At 40.9% G+C, this 21,795-nt stretch overlaps 1 protein-coding gene across 10 annotated transcripts in view; it reads left to right on the top strand.

Annotated features, from left to right (window-relative positions):
• Nucleotides 1-19,719, top strand: part of INTS13 (integrator complex subunit 13) — a 38,591-nt gene extending 18,872 nt beyond the window's left edge. For all 10 annotated transcript variants that reach the window (XM_030540855.1, XM_030540865.1, XM_030540821.1 and 7 more), the window contains 9 exons: nucleotides 4,205-4,294; nucleotides 5,256-5,345; nucleotides 6,901-7,079; nucleotides 7,938-8,108; nucleotides 8,525-8,679; nucleotides 9,848-10,078; nucleotides 15,108-15,247; nucleotides 17,403-17,538; nucleotides 18,415-19,719. In XM_030540855.1, the coding sequence (XP_030396715.1) occupies nucleotides 4,205-4,294; nucleotides 5,256-5,345; nucleotides 6,901-7,079; nucleotides 7,938-8,108; nucleotides 8,525-8,679; nucleotides 9,848-10,078; nucleotides 15,108-15,247; nucleotides 17,403-17,538; nucleotides 18,415-18,454 (1,232 nt within the window). In that variant the 3' untranslated portion in view covers nucleotides 18,455-19,719. The remainder of the gene's footprint in view (nucleotides 1-4,204; nucleotides 4,295-5,255; nucleotides 5,346-6,900; nucleotides 7,080-7,937; nucleotides 8,109-8,524; nucleotides 8,680-9,847; nucleotides 10,079-15,107; nucleotides 15,248-17,402; nucleotides 17,539-18,414) is intronic.
• The last annotated feature ends 2,076 nt before the right edge of the window (nucleotides 19,720-21,795 follow it).

Genomic DNA, 21,795 nt, shown 5'->3' on the forward strand with positions numbered 1-21,795 from the left:
ACAAGTGCAGTATATTAGGCTGAACAGTAATTCTTTCCTCTTAAAATTGACAGAGATTATTTGAGAATTGAACCTTATTCTCCCACAGCTTTTTCTCTTCCAGTATGATCTTTAGCTTTTGGTTTCATCTCTTACTATCCTCTGATAAAGTTCAACCCAACTCGAGTGCAATTTAGAAATACATTTAGTTTGAACAGCTTTGCCATGTAGAATAATTGTGGTCTAGAAACAGGCTTTGGCTGTCAGAGCTCTAATTTAGTGTACAAATACTGAAAGGCCAAAATTGGCTTTAACTAAAAGATTTTACTCACTTTGAGCAGATACAAACTTCCACCTTTAAAATATTGAAAGATATGAAGCAGATATCCCACCCTTTTCATTTAGAACCATCTGACCTGGGGGTAAGTGGGTGGCGGGTTTTAATGAGGTGTGTTGGTGTTTTAGAAACAGATTGAATTACCTTGGGTTACTATGAGGGAGAAATTACCTAATTGTCTTTTACAATTATTCTGTCAAAGATTTTGATGTGTAATCAAAAATGTTATTGAGTTTTGTCTTTAATTGAAGCAGCGAGGGAAGAGAGAGATGATGGGATGTACGATAATTAAGGTTAAGATTCTATCACAGGTATCTAGTAAAAGTCAGGGACAACTTGTGGGCAATAAACAAAAATTCATGGACGCATGCAACTTGTCCCTTACTTTTACTAAAAACCCTGGGGCGGGGGGATGGACAAATAAAGCACTGCCAGGGCTTGCAGCTGCTCCAGCCTGCTGCTGCTGCAGCCTCAGGGGGGCTGATCCAACCCCCAGCCGCTGCTTGGACAGCCCTAGGGCCGGCTGCTGCTCAGGCCCAGAAGTCCTAGAAAGTCACAGAATCCATGACATCCGTGACAGAATTGTATCTTTAACAATAATGCATTTATACTGATCTGGACATATATTTTCTTGTCTTCTGAACTTAAATGAATAATAAAATTGCTTCTGCATCCTCTTTTCTCCCCCCACCCCCTTTCTTTTCATCCGCAGTCCGTTCAGTAAAATGTGGAGTTTTTCTTGTTTCTCTGTGTAAATCTATATATATGGAGGCCTACACCCTTTGGCCCCCTCCCCTCCCGGGTACTAAGAAAGGTGGGAGTGCAGGGTTTTCTAATGGCGTACTGTCTTTGAAACTTCCTTGGGACTCCATCTTTTATATCATCCTGTGGCTGGGAGATGTCAGGTGTCTGAAAAATTTGAAATTCCCTCAGTAAGCCTTTGGCTCCTGGAAGGATCATTCTCATCTGAAAGCGTTTTTGCAAAGATGAACAAGGTACTTCCCTACACTGCTCTCTTCCCAACCAGCAGGACAGTGAAACTGATCCAGGGTTCTGAATTTATTTAGTGATAGTGCTTGTAAGGGGGCAGGACTTACCACCGCGGTGCTTCCTGCTGGCCATCCTGGGAATTAGCTCTTGACTCTTCCATGGTCTGCCTTCACCTTAGTGGGGTAACACCTGCTGTCCCTACTGTCTCCACTCTTTGGACGCGCGTCGCTCCCTGGACCGCAGCATCCTCTTCTGCGCATGGTCCTCCAGCTGTGCCTCCACACCAGTATCTTCCCCCCTTCAAGAGGACTGGCAGTCCTTAGTCCCACCACTTGCCTCAGCAGCCAACTGCAGTCCAAGGTCCAGCCCCTCGCCTCAGGAGCAAACTGCAGTCTGGATATCGGCCACCTCCTCACTGGTAAGTGGGGTACAAGTGGAGGGAACCCAGGCAGGCCTGCTCATCTGGGTCCCAAACCAGGGACCCAATAGCCAGCAGCAATCTACTGCCCTCCTGCAATTTGCTGCCTATTTTCCCTGGGCCGCTTCCCCTGTAGCCCTAGCCCGCTCTCAGCCCTTATTGCAAGGCCCCAGCCTGGCAGCAGTCATCCAGCAGCTCACCCTCACACTCTGCTGCTCCTGCCCAGCACTGCTCTATCTATGGTGTTTCTTCAGCCAGTCCTCCTCCCTTGCCTTCCAGGGAGAGACTCCCCTCTGCTTGGCTGAACAGCCCTTTATATACAACTCTCGCTGGCACTGATTGGCTGCTCCAGCCAGCCTTCCCCCATCCATGAGCTCAATAAGCCCTTTCCTGATGTGTGGGTTCTGCGCAGCCTCCCTGGTGCTGCTTTTAATGCCTTCTTCTCCCTGTGTGGGGCAACTGCCCCACCACACTACTAGTACTGTTAAGTTTTCAGTCTGCTGCAGTTTGAGAAAGCTGTGAGAGGTATCACAGATGGAGTCTGTCTGTAGAAAAGCAGGACAACAGTGTTTATTTCCTGGCCAGATTTAAAATGTTCTCTTTGCAGCTATAAACAGAAGCCTAGACTCTGTAGAAGTCAATTGACACTCACCTGGGAAAGTTTACTTGGACAAGTTTATGAAGCAAAATGAATTTTTCAAGCTCGTCTACGGGAATATATTGGACAGGAAAGAGCAGACTAGGCCGCATTTCCAATTTTAAAAACATTAACTCTGACCAGGAAAGTGGTAATTTGAACAAGACTTTTTTTTTTCTTAAGGCATTGTGGCTGCTGCACATTTGAGATTAAATAGATCTGACTGACGTTCTTTAGAAGATCTCTATTTGAGTATCTAAAAGTATTGCCATTATCTTATCCTTAACAACAACCTGCAGGGTTGACTTGAGTGTAATTTTTTTTTTTTTGTGGGTAAAGACTACTTGTAGAAGTAAAGGATAGATCATGCAAGACCCATTAGTACTTTTCTGTGATTTCATAATCGGAATGGACTGTGTTTATCACTTATTCTGACCTCCTGCATAACCCAATATATACCCATTGACTCTTGCATCTAGTTCAGCCATGAGTTATTGGTCTGGAGCAGGGGTAGGCAAGCTATGGCATGTGTGCCAAAGGCGGCATGTGAGATGATTTTCAGTGGCACTCACACTGCCCAGGTCCTGGCCACCAGTCCGGAAGGGGTCTGCATTTTAATTTAATTTTAAATGAAGCTTCTTAAACATTTTAAAAACCTTATTTACTTTACATACAACAATAGTTTAGTTATATATTATAGACTTATAGAAAGAGACCTTCAAAAAATGTTAAAATGTATTACTGGCACGCGAAACCTTAAATTAGAGTGCATAAATTAAGATCTGGCACACCGCTTCTGAAAGGTTGCCGACCCCTGCTCTAGAGTGTAATATTTTGAAGTATATTTTGTAAGTGGCAACACCAGTGATTTGAAAGTTCATGTAAGTCTTACCTTTCCTTAGTGTGTGCAGATTATTGGAAGTTCAGATTTGCAAAGCACTAATTAGCAAGAATCTACCGCATTGTCTTGGAAGTATTATGGTATGTCTATGTATTTTATTGCCTTCCTGTAATTCACTGCTTCCTGTCAGACCAGCTGTAAATAAGATGGTTGTGAGGAAGTGTTTTAGCAATGTATCTTAATACACGTGGCCAGAACTACATGATGAGAGGTGTTCACATTGGACAAGAAAGGATAAAGAGATTGAGAACAATACCTACTGTTTTTTTGCAAAAGGGAAGAAAGCAATACAACTTGTCAAATGTGTTCTTGAGATATATTTTCAGGTACGATTTTTGGGATGTGCTGTTTAAAATAAAATTTTAATTATAACTGCTCAGTTCAAAACAAAGGAGGTGCAGAATTTTTGCACGGAAGGCCATTATCCATCCTTTGAATGTCTTGGACATTTTAAAAATAAACTTCTTGTCCTGTTACAGCTATAAAAGTATTGTAAATATATTTTTGCTTTAAATAATAAAATGAGACTTAGAGGAACACCTTTTCAGGAGCCTCAATGTAGCCGTTATGTTGAACGTGCCTACTTGAACACCTATGTATTTTGCATGCATGGTTTCTTACACCCAAGTTTGTCTGTACTGCAAAGTTTACAATTGTAAATGTTACTTCTGAAAAATTCTGGGTTAGGGGATGTTTTGAAACTTGTTTTGAATATTTACTTTTTAAAAAATCATCATGTTCTCTTTCCAAAATCAGGTTCAGATTCCAGATAAGACATTTTGTGTGTTAAACCCTCTCATTCAAATAATAGGAGGGTTTGTGCAGTGCCATCATATATTTATATAAGGTTATAATTGCTTGATTTTTGAATTCTATAATGTAATGAACCAAAGACTACTGACTAATTTATTATGGTACATTTTCTCTAACTTGATGTTGCAGGTGATAATCATATAGGTGGCAATAGCAAGGAGGGTACATTTAAAGAAACTGTAACATTAAAATGGTGCACGCCACGAACAAACAGTGTTGGTAGGTACTGTGTTTTTCTGTAAATGTTTGTGAAACACCTTCTGTCCTGCGCTAGGTTCCCCCCCCCCCAACGGCATCCAAACATCAGAAATATTATTCCCTGGTGATTGCACTACTGTTCCTCTCCTTTTTGTTTCCTATACCCAGTGTCTCTTGCCATAGCTCTACTTTACAGCCAACAGGCCTCCAAACAGGCTGCAACATCTACTGCTGTGATTTGGCCACTGTATGCGTATAGTTAGTATCTTGTCAGACTGAATGCTCCTGCTGCTGGCTAATCACTGACTTATTTATGTAGGAGAGAGGGGAAACCAGGATTTTTCTCTCTCTTCCAAGCAAACTGCTTGTTCGCTAATTAAAAGTGTTCCGTAATTTCCTAGTCAGATAGTGTATTTTCCCCTCTATTAGTTTTCTGTGGTTTGCATCAGCAGTTTGTAAATTATTATAATTCTCTAGTAACATTGCTCTGCAGCTTTTTTCTTCCCTCCCTCTCTCAAAGAAATTTCACAAACAAATCTTTTCAACTAATTTATAGACTTTAAGGTCAGAAGGGACCATTATGATCATCTGGTCTGACCTCCTGCACAATGCAGGCCACAGAATCTCACCCATCCACTTCAATAACAACCCCCTAACCTATGTCTGAGTTACTGAAGTCCTCAAATTGTGGTTTGAAGACCTCAAGCTGCAGAGAATCCTCCAGCAAGTGACCCGTGCCCCATGCTGCAGAGGAAGGCAAAAAACCTCCAGGGCCTCTGCCAATCTGCCCGGGAGGAAAATTCCTTCCCGACCCCAAATATGGTGATCAGTTAAACCCCAAGCATGTGAGCAAGACTCACCAGCCAGCACCCAGGAAAGAATTTAGGCATTTTGTAAGAGAGTAGCTTCACGCCCTCTGTGTAGTGTGTTCTTTTCTATCTTTGGAACTAAGCTAAAAACCTTTTTGCATTTTATTTTTCAGAATTGCATTATTGCACTGGAGCATACAGAATCTCACCTGTTGATGTAAATAGCCGACCTTCCTCCTGTCTTACAAACTTTCTTCTCAATGGTAAACTGTTTTCTTGATTAAACATATTTTAAAAATTAATGTTGAAAATCCATTTTTAAAAGTGTGTCAGTATATCCGCATTGTACAAAATGTTAAAAAGTTAGATATTCACATTATTACCAATGTCATATTAACCCCTAATCTGTGTAAAGGACAGTAATACAGAAGCAAGATAGTCCAACAAGCATCTAGACTGATAACTATATTTGAATGCAAATGGAATAAAAATTACAATTTGACTCTAAATCTAGAAGAGGGGAGAAGAGATGGGAAAGAGAGGAATCCTGATGTTTTTTTTTTTCTGAATCTCAACATAGGTTCTGTGTTTAGTAATATACATTTATTTTAATATTACATCTGTTCTTGAATTACAGTATAGCTGATAATAATATGTTTGATCACAATGCTTAATAGTGTTGAGTATTCTTTCCAAATAGAAATGTGATAACTAAGGGTTCTTCCATCAGAAAACTGGAAAATAGGTTTTCTTGCTCTTATAAGTTAAGTGGAAATTGTTCTATATTGCCAAGCATTTGCAAGTTTCTCTGAAACATGCAGCAGAGATTCATAACAGAATAGGAACTTCTCAATGTGTTTCTCTTTCCCTCACTGTCTCTCATTCACGAGATTAAAAATACCTTCCCTGCTATTCAACTCTGTAAACTTGCTAACTTTCATTTTAAGTGTAATCCAGTTTTGAGCTAAGGTAGCAATGATATATTCTGTCACATATACAGAAGATAGGCAGCTGTCAGCAATCAGGGCAGAATCAAGTATTGGTGACTACTATCTTTACCACCCACAGTTGAATCAATTATGTAATCATATGACCACCTACATTTATTTTCATATACTAGGAGGGCATTTTGCCTGCTTGAAACTGACATACTAATTAGCATTGAGGTCAACCAAGGATTTGGTTAGTCAGTTTATCATTCAACTGTTACCATAACCTTCACCCTCAAAAGAATATATTTAGTAGAGTTTCTCATGCATATGCTTAATTTCAAGAAAATAAGCCATTTTTTACTTTTGTGAACATGAAAGTGTCCCTTGAAACAAAGAAATTTGATACCCTAGTGCTCAAATAATATACCAGATAGGTTTTTTAAACTGTATATTTACCATGTCCTTAGTCTTCAGTGAGAACAAGTTATGTGTTTGGGTCACTGTTTGGTTGACAAAGGTATATTGTAAACTATTGAAAATAATGATCCAAATACAGTATAAGACTTTCATTACTTTTTACAAACATTTATCTCCATAAGAGCTGTATTTTCTGAATGATCAAAAGGTAACAAATAAAGTACATAGTTTGGGCCCTTTCTATATAATGCAAGAGTGCTGTGTTCCATAATAGCCTATCTGAAGACAGGAATTAAAGTTCTATAGGAAACAATTGTAGATCTTCTAATTTGAGTTTAGTAAGAGACCTATATTAGATTAACACTGCTGGGGGTTGAGTGGCTGGGTGGTTAAATATAAACCTGTAGAATACCTTTAGATGTAAATTGCTGTACTCAGTAGCTAATCAAACTGATCTCAATTTTAATAGGTCGTTCTGTTTTGTTGGAACAACCACGCAAGTCTGGTTCTAAAGTAATTAGCCACATGCTTAGTAGCCATGGTGGAGAGATTTTCCTGCACGTATTGAGCAGTTCTCGATCAATTCTAGAAGATCCCCCTTCAATTAGCGAAGGATGTGGTGGGAGAGTCACAGACTACAGGATTACAGTAAGATACTACTATTTTATATTTTTAGTTTTGCTCAACAATTCATTAGAATTCAGGGGTGAGGAGTGAAGTGGGTTGAAACGGACATTCTGTACCGTAAGAAATTGTAGGTCACTTATTTAAAAAAAGAGAGCACACCTAGATCAACTATTTCTTCATTCTATTATTGATAGTCAGCATTTATTAACACACACACATGACCACTTCATAGAAACTTTCTGTCGCTATCCCATATCTGTGCTTGCATGCTGTAGGCAATATGAACTTTCTGAAATACTCTCATTGATGACTCTTTTTAAACACTGTTTATCCCAACAAAGGTTTGAAGTGGACTGGATCCATATAGCCCTGCACCCAGCCCTCTATAAGAAGGATAATTGTCATAATGAGGGTCTTTGAGAATAGCTGGATTGAACAGATAAAAAAGAGCTGGAGCGTATAGACTCAGGTGTGGAGAGGGCACTCTAAAGAAACTCATTTTACTCTTTTTAACTTGATATCTTCTGCATTCAGTGCACATTAGCAAAAAGTGGACTGTAAACAAACAGAATAAAACTTTAACATATGTAATTCGTTATTACCAATCCAAAGCAGAGCATTTGTTCCCATGTCCTACAGTTTTTTGAAGTTAAGGTTTCATGAAGTTAAGATTTGACAAACCTCTTCCTTAAATGCTTTCTATATGAATTCAAAGTAGAATTGCTAATAAGAATATTGAACACAGACCTATAGTTTTTAGGGCTATATTCCTTTTCCTTTCTGCATTATTCATAATGGAGGTAATGATGTTTTGACCCATTCAATGAAAGTTACTTTATTAGAGAAGTTCCTAATTTTATCTTGTTTGGTTATCATTAGGATTTTGGTGAATTTATGAGGGAAAACAGATTAACTCCTTTTCTAGACCCCAGATATAAGATCGATGGAAGTCTTGAGATTCCTTTGGAACGAGCAAAAGATCAATTAGAGAAACATACTCGTTACTGGCCTATGATTATTTCGCAAACCACCATCTTCAACATGCAAGCTGTAAGTGATCATGGATTTGTAACTTTTCTGTTCTGTTCTGTTCTGTAGTAAGTTTTTAAAACTGTACTTAGAGAAGAGTTAATATTAGTAAAAACTGCATAGCTGATAGCACAGTATAGAAAAATCAACAAAAACAAAATCAGTTAGAATAAGGTTTTGGCTTTCACTTTTGATTAAGTACTTTGTGTATATTTTACAACTATAACTCTGTATCCAAATGTCTCCCATTGCATAGAATTGAGTTGGATGCAAAGCTGTTGGGTTAAGGGGGAGACTTCATATAGTAATGCATGCTGGGGACACTTCAAAATATAGATTAAAGGATTTTTGTATTTTAATGTCAAGCTCAAATATACTTCTAAATCCCCACCCACCAACTAAATGCAGATTTTGTTCTGTTTTGTTTTGTCTTGAAGGTAGTGCCATTAGCCAGTGTTATTGTGAAAGAAGCTCTGACAGATGAGGATGTGCTGAATTGTCAGAAAACAATATACAACTTGGTAGATATGGAGAGGAAAAATGATCCACTGCCAATTTCAACAGTTGGTACCAGGGGAAAGGGTCCAAAAAGGTTTAACATTTATTAATTTTATTGTACTTTTGCAAAAAATATATCACATCTGCATACATTCCAGATGAACTTTGTATTTTAAGTTGGACAATCAAAGGTAATTTAGAGTCCACTAAACTACTTACATGTGCAAAATGTTGTATATTGTTTGGCTGCATAATTTAGAGCTGTAATCCTATTCCCCTGGTTTCATGTTAAAGAAAAAACTCAGTTGTAACTGGAAACAGATTCAATCACGTCTTACAAAGAATAATATTTTTATTATATTTAAGACACTTTTTAAAGGGAAAAATATCACACAGAAAACACCATCTTGAGCCTCATGTAGGATGGAACAGAGGAAATGCAGGTCACCACTGGACTCATGCAAACCAGACACTTCCAAAGTATATTTAAAGTATTTTTAATATTTGATTATCTTAAAAGTAGTCATACCATTGTTGAAACATTTTATTATAAGAGATGAAACTTCCCTTACAACAGATTTGGAAGTCTATGATATCCCATCCATTGGAATAATGATCTGCATTTATTGTACCTCAGTCTAATCCTAGGCAAGATGGTTTCCTGAGTATGAAAAAAAAGTCAACTACAAAAGATACTTGAACTATTCAATTCTGTAGTGTTATGTTGCAATGATTCTCTAATATTTTGTCTTTAATGTCTGTCTAAGAGAAAAACATTAAAATTCATTTGAATCTGGCAATGAACAGATGGATTTCTACCTGCCCCAGCGTTGAAAAAGAGAGTTTCTTCTTGCCTCTTGAGTTGGTTGGCTCAAGTGACTTTAATAGGTTTTGGCAACGTCTCTACAATAGCTTTGACCCAGGGAAATTGATGATTATGACTCAAGGGGAGATTAGGGTATTAGATTTTAATTACAAATTCAGGTTTGTTGGAAGCAACTGAGCATGTCCACATACTGTGCAGCTCTGATGCTTCCAAGAATGAAACAATACAAAGTGACAAGAATTCCAGTAAAAGGGAGTTGGAGAAAACCTACTTTACTGAGACTTCTTTTAAAAACTTATGCTCAATCCACAAGACAGTAAGTGTTTTGAACCTTGATTATTTAATACATAAATGGCTCTTACAAGCTGGAGGGGGAGAGGGAGGGAGAGTGTGTGTGTGTAAATATGTGAAGGTTTTATTTTGTGCCTGTGGATAGAGACGAACAATACCGGATTATGTGGAATGAATTGGAGACCCTTGTTAGAGCGCATATAAGTAACTCGGATAAACACCAGCGAGTCTTGGAGTGTCTCCTGGCTTGCAGGAGCAAACCTCCTGAAGAAGAGGAGCGCAAGAAACGAGGGAGGAAGAGAGAAGAAAAAGAAGACAAGTCAGAGAAATCAGGAAAAGATTATGAACTGGAAAAACCCTGGCAGGAATCAGAGAGGTGAATTTTCTGAATTGATATATGCTTTCACGTACAAGTATGTAATACGGCATGTGCAGCACAGTCTAGCACTTGAATTTTTAAAGGGTTAAGTGATTGATGTAACTAACATGATTTTAGCTTGTTTATAAAAGGCACACATGTAAGTGTAAGTATAAATATCGAAACCCCAGTTATCTGATGTTAAGTTTCCCAAATATGACATTTAGTTTCATGCTTATATTAAGGGTACACTTATAAGTAGTTTAGAAGGGAGATACGAAGATGCATGTTTTGTAATGTTTAATCAATTGTTATAATGGCCAAAATAACAGTAAGTTGCTTGACTTTGACTTCACTATCTATAGCACTTTCTACTGTTTAGATATATATCTGTCCGTAACATACTACATCTGTTAATAACTTTGTATAAACAAACCCTAAAATGAAGTGAGACTGAAAACTATAGACAAATGAATTTCATTTATCCTGAACTCTGGCTGATAAACATTTAGATGCTCCAGGTTTCTCTGTGCTGAGTTTTGTGTAGATGAGCATCAAGATTTATTGATTATGGACCTGCTTTCTATGCCTTAAGAAACAAAAAGTTGTCCTGTTAGCTGATATGACACATGATCATGAAGGATCAGTTAATCTGTCTAGTCATGAATTTCTTGTATATCTCTTTTTTTCCCTCCTCTTTCAAACGTCTCTTCTAAAGAAGTCATAAAGTTGAGACTCAGAAAAAATGGTTAATCAGCTCTAAGCTCAACTTGTGTGCGCTGTTCTATGTGCGTGCACGGCCACTAGGGAAGATGGATGTTTTGTCCTGCAGTGTTGCGAGCATGCTGACGATACTTAGGGTATGGCTACACTTGCAGCTGTACTGCACTGTGAGTTAAACCTGTCTTCGTACAGCTGAGTAGGGAAAGCGCTGCAGTCTGTTCACACTGACAGCTGCCAGTGCACTGTCGTGGCCACATTTACGGCACTTGCAGCACCAGTGAGAGCAGTGCATTATGGGCAGCTATCCCACAGTGCACCTCTTCCCATTCTGGCGCTGTGGTTTGGGGACGGGTGCGGGGCATTCTGGGTCCTGTCCCAAGGCCCCGGGATGCTTCGCATTCCAGCAATCCCTGTGTTTCCGTCCACATTTGGCGCCATCTTTCAACGGTTTCTGTGCAGCGCGATCTGTGTTCCGTTTCGGTCTGCTGGAAATGGAGCCCGAAATGCTGACAAGTATGCTGACGAGTCTCGCCAGCACGTCACGTTTGGCAGTTGAGCTATTCCTTAAGATCCAAAGTGACAGTGAGGAGTCTGATGATATTGAGTCACGTAACGCGTACAACACAAAATTGCTTGTGGCATTCACGGACATGCTCAGCACCGTGGAATGCCATTTTTGGGCTCAGGAGACAAGCACTGAGTGGTGGGCTCAGGAGACAATCACATCGTCATGCAAGTCTGGGATGACGAGCCGTGGCTGCAGAACTTTCAGATGAGAAAAGCCCCTTTCATGGGACTGTGTGAGGGGCTCGCCCCCACACTGTGGCGCAAGGACACGAGATTGAGAGCTACCCTGCCAGTGGAGAAGTGGGTGGCTATTGCAGTCTAGAAGCTGGCAACTCCAGAGAGCTACCGATCGGTCATGAACCAGTTTGAAGTGGGAAAGTCGACTGTTGGAATAGTGTTGATGCAAGTTTGCAGGGCCATTAATCGCATCCTGGTAAGAAGAACTGTGACTCTGGGGAACGTGCAGGACATCGTGGATGACTTTGCACAAATGGGTTTCCCTAACTGTGGAGGGGAGATAGATGGGACGCATATTCCTATTCTGGCACCACCCCACCTAGCATCCGAGTACGTTAATCGGTAGCGGTATTTCTCTATGGTTCTCCAGGAGCTTGTGGATCACCGTGAGTGTTTCATTGACATTAATGCAGGCTGGCCCGGAAAGGTGCATGATGCATGCATCTTTCAGAACACTGGCCTGTTCAGGAAGCTGCAGGCCAGGACTTTTTTCCCAGAGGGGAAGATCACAATAGGGAACGTCGAAATGCCCATTGTGATCCTTGGAGACCCCGCTTACCTGTTAATACCGGGGCTCATGAAACCCTACACAGGGAGCCTTGACAGCAACAAGGAACCGTTCAACTACAGGCTGAGCTGGTGCCGAATGACTGTGGACCGTGCTTTTGGCCGTTTAAAGGGTCGCTGCCGATCTCTGTATGAGAAGCTGGATTTGGGCGAAAACAGCATCCCCGGGGTTATCCACGTGCTGTACCCTCCATAATATTTGTGAAGAGAAGGGTGAAAGATTCAGTCAGGCATGGACCTTTGAGGTTCAACGCCTGGAGGCTGAATTTGCACAGCCAGAGAGCAGGGCTATTAGAGGGGTCCAGTGCAGCGCTGCAAGGGTTAGGGATGCCTTGATGGAGCAATTTGAGGCTGAAAACCAACAGTAATGTTTGGTGCTCTGCACGGGAGTGAAGTGCAGTGGTTACAATGTTAGTAGGAATCTATTTGCTAAGCTGATTTGCAGTGCTTGTTTCTTTCCTGGGCTAAGGTATCTTTTACTTTATTCAATAATAAAGAATGTTTTCAAAGCCGAAAAATCCATTTATTGAAAAGAAAATTCATTTATTGACAGACACATAACTGTTTGGGAATCAGAAAGGGCAAGGGGGTGGGGTGGGGAACGGTACAATCACAGGTTTGCGTATGTCCTGTTTGGAGTGCTGTGCAGTGAGTGCTGCACTTCAGGATGGCTATTCTGCATGGTGGTGGGGGTTGAGTGCAGAGGGTAAGGGTCATAGTTCTCAGGCCTGGTTGGTGAAGATGCTTTGCTTCCGGTGCGCTGCATTTTCCTTGCAGATCCCACTTTCACTCTCCCTCCATTCTTGCGCTTTTTGATACTCTGTAAGAGTTTGATGCATCACTTCGTGCAGAATGTCGTCTTTTGCTTTTTCGCGTTCTCTTTCAGAGTTTTTGCAGTCTCTCAGCTGGTGATAACACTGACAGCTGAGATCTCAAGGTTGCATCTGTAAAGGCAAAATGCAACATTTAACAGAGGCAGCATTGTTTATAGGACAGAGTAATGATTCCCCTGCACTTAAGGAAGGCACGCACAGTCTACACAATAGCATAATTTTCCCATTCCAAAGAGAGCGCACATAACCGACGGGAGCCCCAAAATGGTGAGTAAGGGGGACTGATTGTTTCAGGGCTGTACTGTCCTCTGGGTTTCTGTGTCTTGGAAAGAGCCAACAGCTGCAGGGGGCACCTACACTGAACACTGTCCCAACGTTTTCCACAGGAGTTTATCCTGGAAGATATCTTGCTGCTGAGGGTGACCTGGGAAGCAAGGGAGGGTCTTCTGCTGCAATGCAGCTTCCACCCTGGCCCATATGCAGCTTGCCTGTGTGCAGCAATGGTTCCCCCGCCCCTCATGGCACGGTGGCGCGGACATGTTAGCCTGACTGGGACAAGGACCACGGTGGCTCTCCCAATAAACCTGCGCAAGCGCATTGCCCATGTTCTGGATGAGACTTTCAAAGAGGTTACCGAGGCCGATTATCATGATGTGATAGACCACATCAGTGTGCTATTCTGCATCTAGGCATGCATGCAGCCTTAACTATCCTCTCCTGAAAAATTTCCTTCCTGAAAATAAAAGCCGCTTACCGGGAACCTGCTCTTCTGTTTGTCCTCCACCAAGTACCGGCTGCTGTGACTGGCTACCTTTCTCCTGGCTTGAGAAGAGCTGCTGGCTGCATGTCTCCAGGGATTCGGGGTGTCTCCCCCCACCCCAGCACCCTCACTCCCGCTTTCCTCCTCCTCCTCCCCCCACTCTGAAGTATCCGTGGTGGTGCTTAGAGTGGAGGTGGGGTCACCCCCCAGTATCGCGTCCAGCTCTTTGTAGAAATGGCAGGTCGTGGGGTCAGCGCCGGAGCGACGGTTTGCCTCATGCGCTTTGCAGTAGGCACTCTGCAGCTCCTTCACTTTAACTCTGCACTGCAGCACGTCCCGGTCATGGCTCCTTTCTGTCATGGCCCTTGATATCTGCCCATAGGTATCATAATTCCTACAGCTGGAGCGCAGCTGGGACTGGACAGCTTCCTCCCCCGAAACACTGATGAAGTCCAGCAACTCGCCATTGCTCCATGCTGGGTTCATTTGGCGTGTGGAGGCATGGTCCTGGAAAGATTCACTGATAGCACTCCATACCTGGCTGAGCAAACAGGAAGGGGATTTTTAAAATTCCTGGGGAATTTAAAGGGCTGGTCTGATGGTTGGTCACCTGAGGTCAGGGCAGTAGAGTTTGAACTGATGAGCAGAGTGGCTAGAACGGGCATTGTGGGATACTGCCGAATACTTCTGGAGGCCAATCAGAGCGCATCGGGCGGCCACACTGGCGCTGCAGCACAGCAGCAGCAGCGCAAAACTCTTTATTCCTCTCGGGGAGGTGGAGTACAAGCAGCGCTGTAACCGCAGAGATACAGCGCTGTATGTGCCTTGCCAGTGTGGACAGGGAGAGAGTTACAGCACTGTTGGTGGCTTTATTGCGCTGTAACTCTTAAGTGTAGCCAAGCCCTTAGACCTACCTGTGCGTGTGGTCAAGTCCAATACTATGATTTCCTTTCTCTCCTAATGTGAGACAAAGGTAGGGATGCAGATGGCAGCAAACTGGTTCAGGCTCAAACCCGGAGTCAGCAGTAGATTTGTGTTGTCCAGGTGGTTAGCAACAATTGCACTTCTAAATCTCTGGCACAACCAGTTATCACAATAATGAGTGCAGTATAAATATTGGTAACTAAATGAAATGAGATTGAGTTTCAGGTCATTCCCACTTCCTTTTGGATTGCATCCAAGAAAATACTTAGCCAGGGGCTTTTCTGGTTATTTTCATCGATCTCATGACTCTCAACAAAAAACAGTTGTTATATTAGGACAGATGTTATATGAATAAACTTGAAGAGCACTGTAAATGCAAAGTGTGTTGTTGATGCTCTCTGCTGTCTCACCTTTTTTTCTCCCTTCCCCACTTAAGATTAAAAGGTGTACTGGATCGCGAAAAAGAGGAACTGACAGAAGCTGAAGTTATAAAAGATTCTCCTGATTCTCCCGAACCACCCAACAAAAAGCCTCTTATTACGATAGATGAAATATCTCCAGTGGAAAAAACAAAAGGTAAGTCAAAATGATTGCAACAGATTTTGAAAAATAGTAAGTCAGGTAAAATTGGTGTGAATTGCAAGATCTCGTATACGGTTGTCACAGCCGTTCATATTTGCTTGAATAAGATAAAGGTGCATCTCTTGAATATCCTGTGTGCAGATTTAATCGTTCAGTGCTAATGAGAGTCATGACTAAGTCTTTTATACACAAAATGGGTGGTGAGAGGGGGTCAAGCAGAATCTTACTATGAGTTGAACAGTTTTGGTCCAGGTGGAGGAATGAAAAACGAGCTGTGAGGTTGAAGGTTCAGGGGACTGATACAAAGCCTCTATGTTCCTGATTTGAGTTCTATCTGATTGATTGCTGTTCATCAAGGGCCAGGCTGTGATAGTTTTATATGTGGTTAGTACCTTACATTGTATGTGGTCCTATTGATTTTGGTGGAATTACATTTGGAGTAGTAGCTTCTCAGTGGGCACAAAAATCTCAGTCTCATCCTAATCTAGGTAGTACATTTATTGGGTTCAAAATTCATTTCCTTGTATAGAGATGTAACTAATGTAGAATAAAAAGCCATGAGGGTAACAGAGAAGAGAGCGGAAGAGTTACTAGAAAATATAAAATGTATTTACTTGGTGAGGGTTCTTTTCTGTAAAGACACACTACCCCAAAATAAAGTGCTAAATAAGGCATAGAGGTGGAATACAATACACTGTACATCTGTATGGGAAAGAAGGCCACAAAAGCCAAGTTAAGAGAGAATGAACAAGCCTTAGCAGCGGACATAAAATTATTTTATCCTAGAGTGAGGTGTCAACTGCAGAAGAGTTGAGTCTTGGAGAGATTTGAGAAGTTAGTTTTAGTGAATTTTGAGAGATGTCTTCTGATTTTTGTGTGTGTATAATCTATTGATCAGTGGTTTTAACCCATGGACCTCCAGACCATACGTTGATGTCCAGGGGGTCCACAAAAGGTGACTATGAGAATAAAGTTTCAGATCCCAGAAAAGGCATCCTGTTTTTCTGATCAATCAAAAGTATTTGAATACCCCCACCTACAGGTCAAACCCAGAAGTATTGTCATTACCATAGATGCCCACACTTTAATGCCCTTTCTCATTTTGCATCAAATGCCATGCTGAGCATGTACAACATTTATAAAATATCAGTTTTCAGGCCAAGGCTTCTATGGTGGCGGTTTGCAAACCGCTGGTTGAATTTCCAAGCGGGTCCACATTTTCATTTGCAATTTTTAGGGGTCCACAAATGAAAAAAAAGGTTGAAAATCACTGTATTAGTTAATTGACATGCTATGTAAAATAGAATATTGTGGTGTGGTCTGAAGGTTCTAGAGAGAGCTGCATTATGCAGACCTGGAGCTAGAGTACTCCCTGGAGCAGTCTACAAAAGATAAAGAGTGAGATGGGGTAGTTCGCATACTGAGGTTCCCCTCAGCCAATATAACAAATGCTGATGGAAAGCTCAGCACGCTCTGTTGCTGCGCACTGTCCTTATCAGTTCTGGGTGGGGATTTTTTTGGGCCACCATTCTTGCTGGCTGAACAGCTGTATTTCAGAGCTGTCAGCAGTGGCTGGTGCTGAAAGGACAGTGACCACTTGACACTCTTGTCAATCAGCTAGAGAGACCAGGCTGGGATATCAAGGGGAGGAACTGCCTCCTTTGATGGCCCCACTACCATATATTGCAGTAGAGTACCCACTGCTTCAATTCTGCCTTTGGGACAAGGTTTGATTGATGCAGAGCAATTCCTTGTCTGCTACGGGTTGTGAACAGGATGGGGTTTGCCTCCTTCGGATCCATTTACTGCTCTGCATAGGCATAAAGCCTGGCCCAGCTTCATGTCCACAGAACAGTAGAATCCATTTTGGTCAAATATACTGAAACCATAAAATAAACCATATGGAACTAACATAATGTGGGAAAAGGTAACCTCAGAACCTTATACCATCTAAACCTCCCACCTGTTTGCAGCTGTCATGTTCATCTAACCTACAGTGTAAGTTTCTTGCGATAGGGACCATGTCTTACATTGGTCTTTAATGTTCTGTGCTGGTGCTGTATAATTTGTTCTGTAAATTTATATTGAATTAATATTTGAGAATTCATTAATCAAATCACCTTGATTCTATTTTCAAATCTAATCCTAGGGCCAATGTCCTTGCTGTCTTTGTGGAGCAATAGGATTAATACAGCCAATTCCAGAAAACACCAAGAATTTATTGGTCGTCTGAACTCTGTCAACAATAAAGCTGAGCTGTATCAACATCTTAAAGAGGAAAACGGGTTAGTATTGCTGAATACATAATATATTCTACATACAGGAGTAAATTAGTCATAGTATTAATCTGTTAAAAGGATTCCTTACCTCTTGCACTAATTTAAAATTAAAAAAACATTTTTTTACGGGAAAGAAATTTAATCATCTCAGTTTTCATCTATTTGCCCCTGCTTCATTGCAACCCTCCCCCTAACTGAGCAGCGCTGAATGCCAACCTGTTCTCTTGGATTGCTTCTTACACAATCCTCCTTATGCTTGTAGGGGGCCAAATAGGAAACGAGATTAAGACGCAAACTCCCCAAAACAGCATTTCCATAAAAGTAGCTAAATCAAACATGGCAAAGATAAAACCATTGCATCTTGTACTACAAATTAAAGGAATAATAACATCTCTTGCATCCCCATAAATCCAACAGCCATCAAGTAATTGTTAGAATGGGAGTGGCCAACAAATTAAGCAAAAGGGTAAAAACGGAAAAATGTTAAATACTATTAAGGATTTGACAGAAACTGTTTCAGCTCTAGAGATTCAGAGGAGCAGACCCTCCACAGTCACACGAGTCTGTTTTTTGTCTTGCCTTTGTTAACCACTGCTGGAGTCAATAATGTAATGTCAATCTTATCTGTGATTTTATATATGGAACTTATTGCTCATTTACCCTAGTTGTAAATGGAAAGTTCCTTGAAAGCAAACTTTCCTCTGGTTTAATGATTACGGCATAATGAGGTCTCTTAAAAAATAGGGTTAGGGTACCAGAAAAGTATAAAGAAATGTTTATATAAAACACAGATTTGCCTTTTATTTTTAATCATTTGAGTGCGTGACAAGTAAACGATATGCTCTAACTGACCAGTTATCTTGACCTATTTTTGTATTTCAGAATGGAAACAACAGAAAATGGAAAAGCCAGCCGGCAATGAATGTTGGTTTTTAAGAACTGTGCTTGGCCATATTTCATGAATATTTTATGCTGGATATGATACTGGTACCATTTCAGTCAGATTGTATAGATCTGTTGCTTTGATTGGTTTTACATTTTTCTGATTTTATCCTTTTTCTATTAAATGTAAAATTTGCATATTACATTCAGTGAATTGTGTGCAAATTGGATTTGTCTTGAAGTATCTTATATTTTAGGATGAAAGGATGTTTCTCCTGCTACACACACAAGCAAACCTGTGAAATGATACAATCTGATTTTTAGTTCTGTTTAATACTGAAAAGCACAATATTCAAGCATTTTAAAAAAATATATTTGAGCTTTTTTCTGTTGTATTGATGATAACATTTTTAGATCTGTATGAAACTCCTCAAGAGGCCATGCTCTAGGAGAAGAGAAATATAAAAATACCTATTAAGTACAGACTCTTAATCTGGAGTTCCTCATTGAGAGTGTGCAGTTCCAGATCAACAGTTGGGCAGTAGGGTGAGAAATGGTTTAAAACCTTCACTAGAGTATAAATGATTGGGGTAAGGGCTTGAACTTCTTAAACAAGATTAATTATTAATTTCATCAAGAGAATTATTCCATTTGAAAGCAAAGCTTTTCTAGTAGCTATTTATGCCAGAATTAATAAAACAAAAATCTTTGCCTTTAACTGGTAACTGTCTGCTACCTTCAACTTGCCATCCACAGGAATGTACAGAAAGAGGCTACTGGGTGTAAAATAAAACCGAGTTCAGAGAGCAGGGCCCAATATTATTCTGTCTGCGGTCATGCAGCAGAGTTACTCCAACCTTTGCTGAATTAACTTCCTTTTGCTTGATGGCAGCCGATAGAAACAACTGACTTGGGTATACTACAGTGCAAGATGTGGTTACCATGCTCTTACTTTAGGAAGAAGGGTAGCTGGCACATAGGCGTTTCTTCTAAATAAGTTAGTATGTCACATAGCCAAGTTTCATCAACTGAGAAAAATATGAAAGCCACAGATGATGATGGCTGGATCAGAACACAAATATCATGTGAGTACTCCTTACTTACATTCGTAACTGCTGACCATTTAGCGGGATAGAAATAAAATACAGAGCTTCAAGGTGATTACATAGCAAGTATAATGTAATGTAATTACGAAGTAAATACATGGTTTATTTCTTTCTTGATATATGATGATTACTTTTAGAGTCACCTGGTGTAATTATTTAAGTAATCCATAGTATCAGTTAATAAAGAGTACTTGCATGATATTTTGTCTGTCATATTTTACATTTACATGGCAATTGCTGAGGTTCTCAAAGCTTGATGTCACACTGCTGAAATCCAGTGACCTCTGGGATGGGAAGGCAACCATTTCACAGCACTTCATAACAGCTGAGGGAGGGAAAACTTTGACCAAAGATGCTGGAGCAAATCTGTGCATTTATAAAAAGGGCTTACAGATATTGAAAGTCCTCTCAGAGCAGACAGGATTGATTTTTTTTGTTTGTTTGTTTATAAGGACTCATCCGAAAGATCTCTGCAAAGACTCCCTACTCTTGAGTGTTAGAGTCTTTAATGGCCACAAATACTCAAGTCCTTTGTTTCCATCTCTTATCTGAAAGCCAGCATGTCCTGCAGCACATGGTCACCTACCACCATATTGAGGCATTGATTCAGTGCTGATGCAGAAAGAGAAGTGCCATCTAGAGCCTTGCAATCTGACAAGACCTGATTACAAGCATCCGGCTCAGATGTGAAGACAACCTGACTCTCTGACTTGGGTTTCTCTGATCATCTCCTGCTGCCCCTAGGGTTGGCAGCTCAGTGGCGGCTGCATGCCCTGCTCCCACTGACTGCTGCCACCTTGCTGCTCTCAGTGTTGTGCAGAGAGAGCATGCCAACAAGTTACAGCACCTCTCATTCCACAGTGCACACACAAAAGTGAGGCAGGAGCAGGGCACATGGGCCACCACGTTGCCAACCCCATAGGGAGGAGACAATTGGAGACAGATTGCAGCCACAAGATGTGGGGAGCAGGAAGCTTCCACCAGGCCAAATCTAAAGGATGAAGCCACAACGTTAACACAAGTTTGGGGGAAGTATTAGTCATGTCTGAAAGCAACTTGACATGAGTTTGGGTCAGCTGTGGGTTAGTTGGGTTCAAGATGGGCTTTAAAATTAGGCCAGCCTCATTTCTTGCAGCACCTAAAATTTTATGGCAGTTTCCCATCTTAAAATTTACTTGCCTGAAACCACTATCTGATGTGAACTTCCTCCTATCTATACTGAGGAAGATTTTAAGTCTGGAAGCTGAGCATTTAAATGTCAATATTCAGCATTATTTGCTGTTATTTGTAAAGAAACGTCAAGCAGAAGTGCTTATCCTTTGTATCTGGACATTCGCTACCTGTCCCATCCTAATGTTCCATTAATATTAGGCTGCACACTTAAAATATTTATATGACTATTTAATCACAGGAAGAGAAATCCTGCATGTTCTATTAAAAACAAACATACTTCATAAATAGCTACACATGATTCAATACAAATATTTTGCTCTTCTGAAGTACCTGCCATACAAGATCTCAAAGCACTTTACAAACAAATGGGCCCCAATTCTTCAAGGTACTTTAGCATGTGCCTAATGTTAAGGACATGAGCAATCCTATTGAATTAATTAAGGTATTGATAAACTTCAAAATAAGACATGCTTACATTTCCTGCTGAATTGCCATACTTTCATTTTAAGCTTCACAACAATCCTGTGAGGTACGTGAGCTTGTTACATGTATTATATTCTATATTAATTATCTTTGCTCTGCCCTATCATAACCTAATCCCAGATTTGGACCTTAGCGTCCAAAATATGGGGGTTAGCATGAAAACCTCCAAGCTTAGTTACCAGCTAACTGGTAAAGCTGCCCCCACCCAAAAAATTAGTGTTTTGGGGCACTCTGGTCCCCCACAAAAACCTTCCCTGGGGACCCCAAGACCCAAATCCCTTGAGTCGCACAACAAAGGGAAATAAACCTTTTCCCTTCCCCCCTCCAGGTGTTCCTGGAGAGATACACAGAAGCAAACTCCGTGAATCTAAACAGAGGGAGTCCACCCTCTCTATTTCCAGTCCTGGAAACACAAGCACTTCCCTCTTCACCCGGAGGGAATGCAAAGTCAGGCTAGTAAATCTAACACACAGATTTCCCCCTGACTTCTTCCTCCCACCAGTTCCCTGGTGAGCTGCAGACTCAATTCCCTGGAGTTCCCCACTAAAGAAAACTCCAACAGGTCTTAAAAGAAAGCTTTATATAAACAGAAAGAAAAATACATAAAAATGGTCTCTCT

This window comes from Gopherus evgoodei, chromosome 1 (assembly GCF_007399415.2).
Source record: "Gopherus evgoodei ecotype Sinaloan lineage chromosome 1, rGopEvg1_v1.p, whole genome shotgun sequence".
In the NCBI taxonomy this organism is placed as follows: domain Eukaryota; kingdom Metazoa; phylum Chordata; order Testudines; family Testudinidae; genus Gopherus; species Gopherus evgoodei.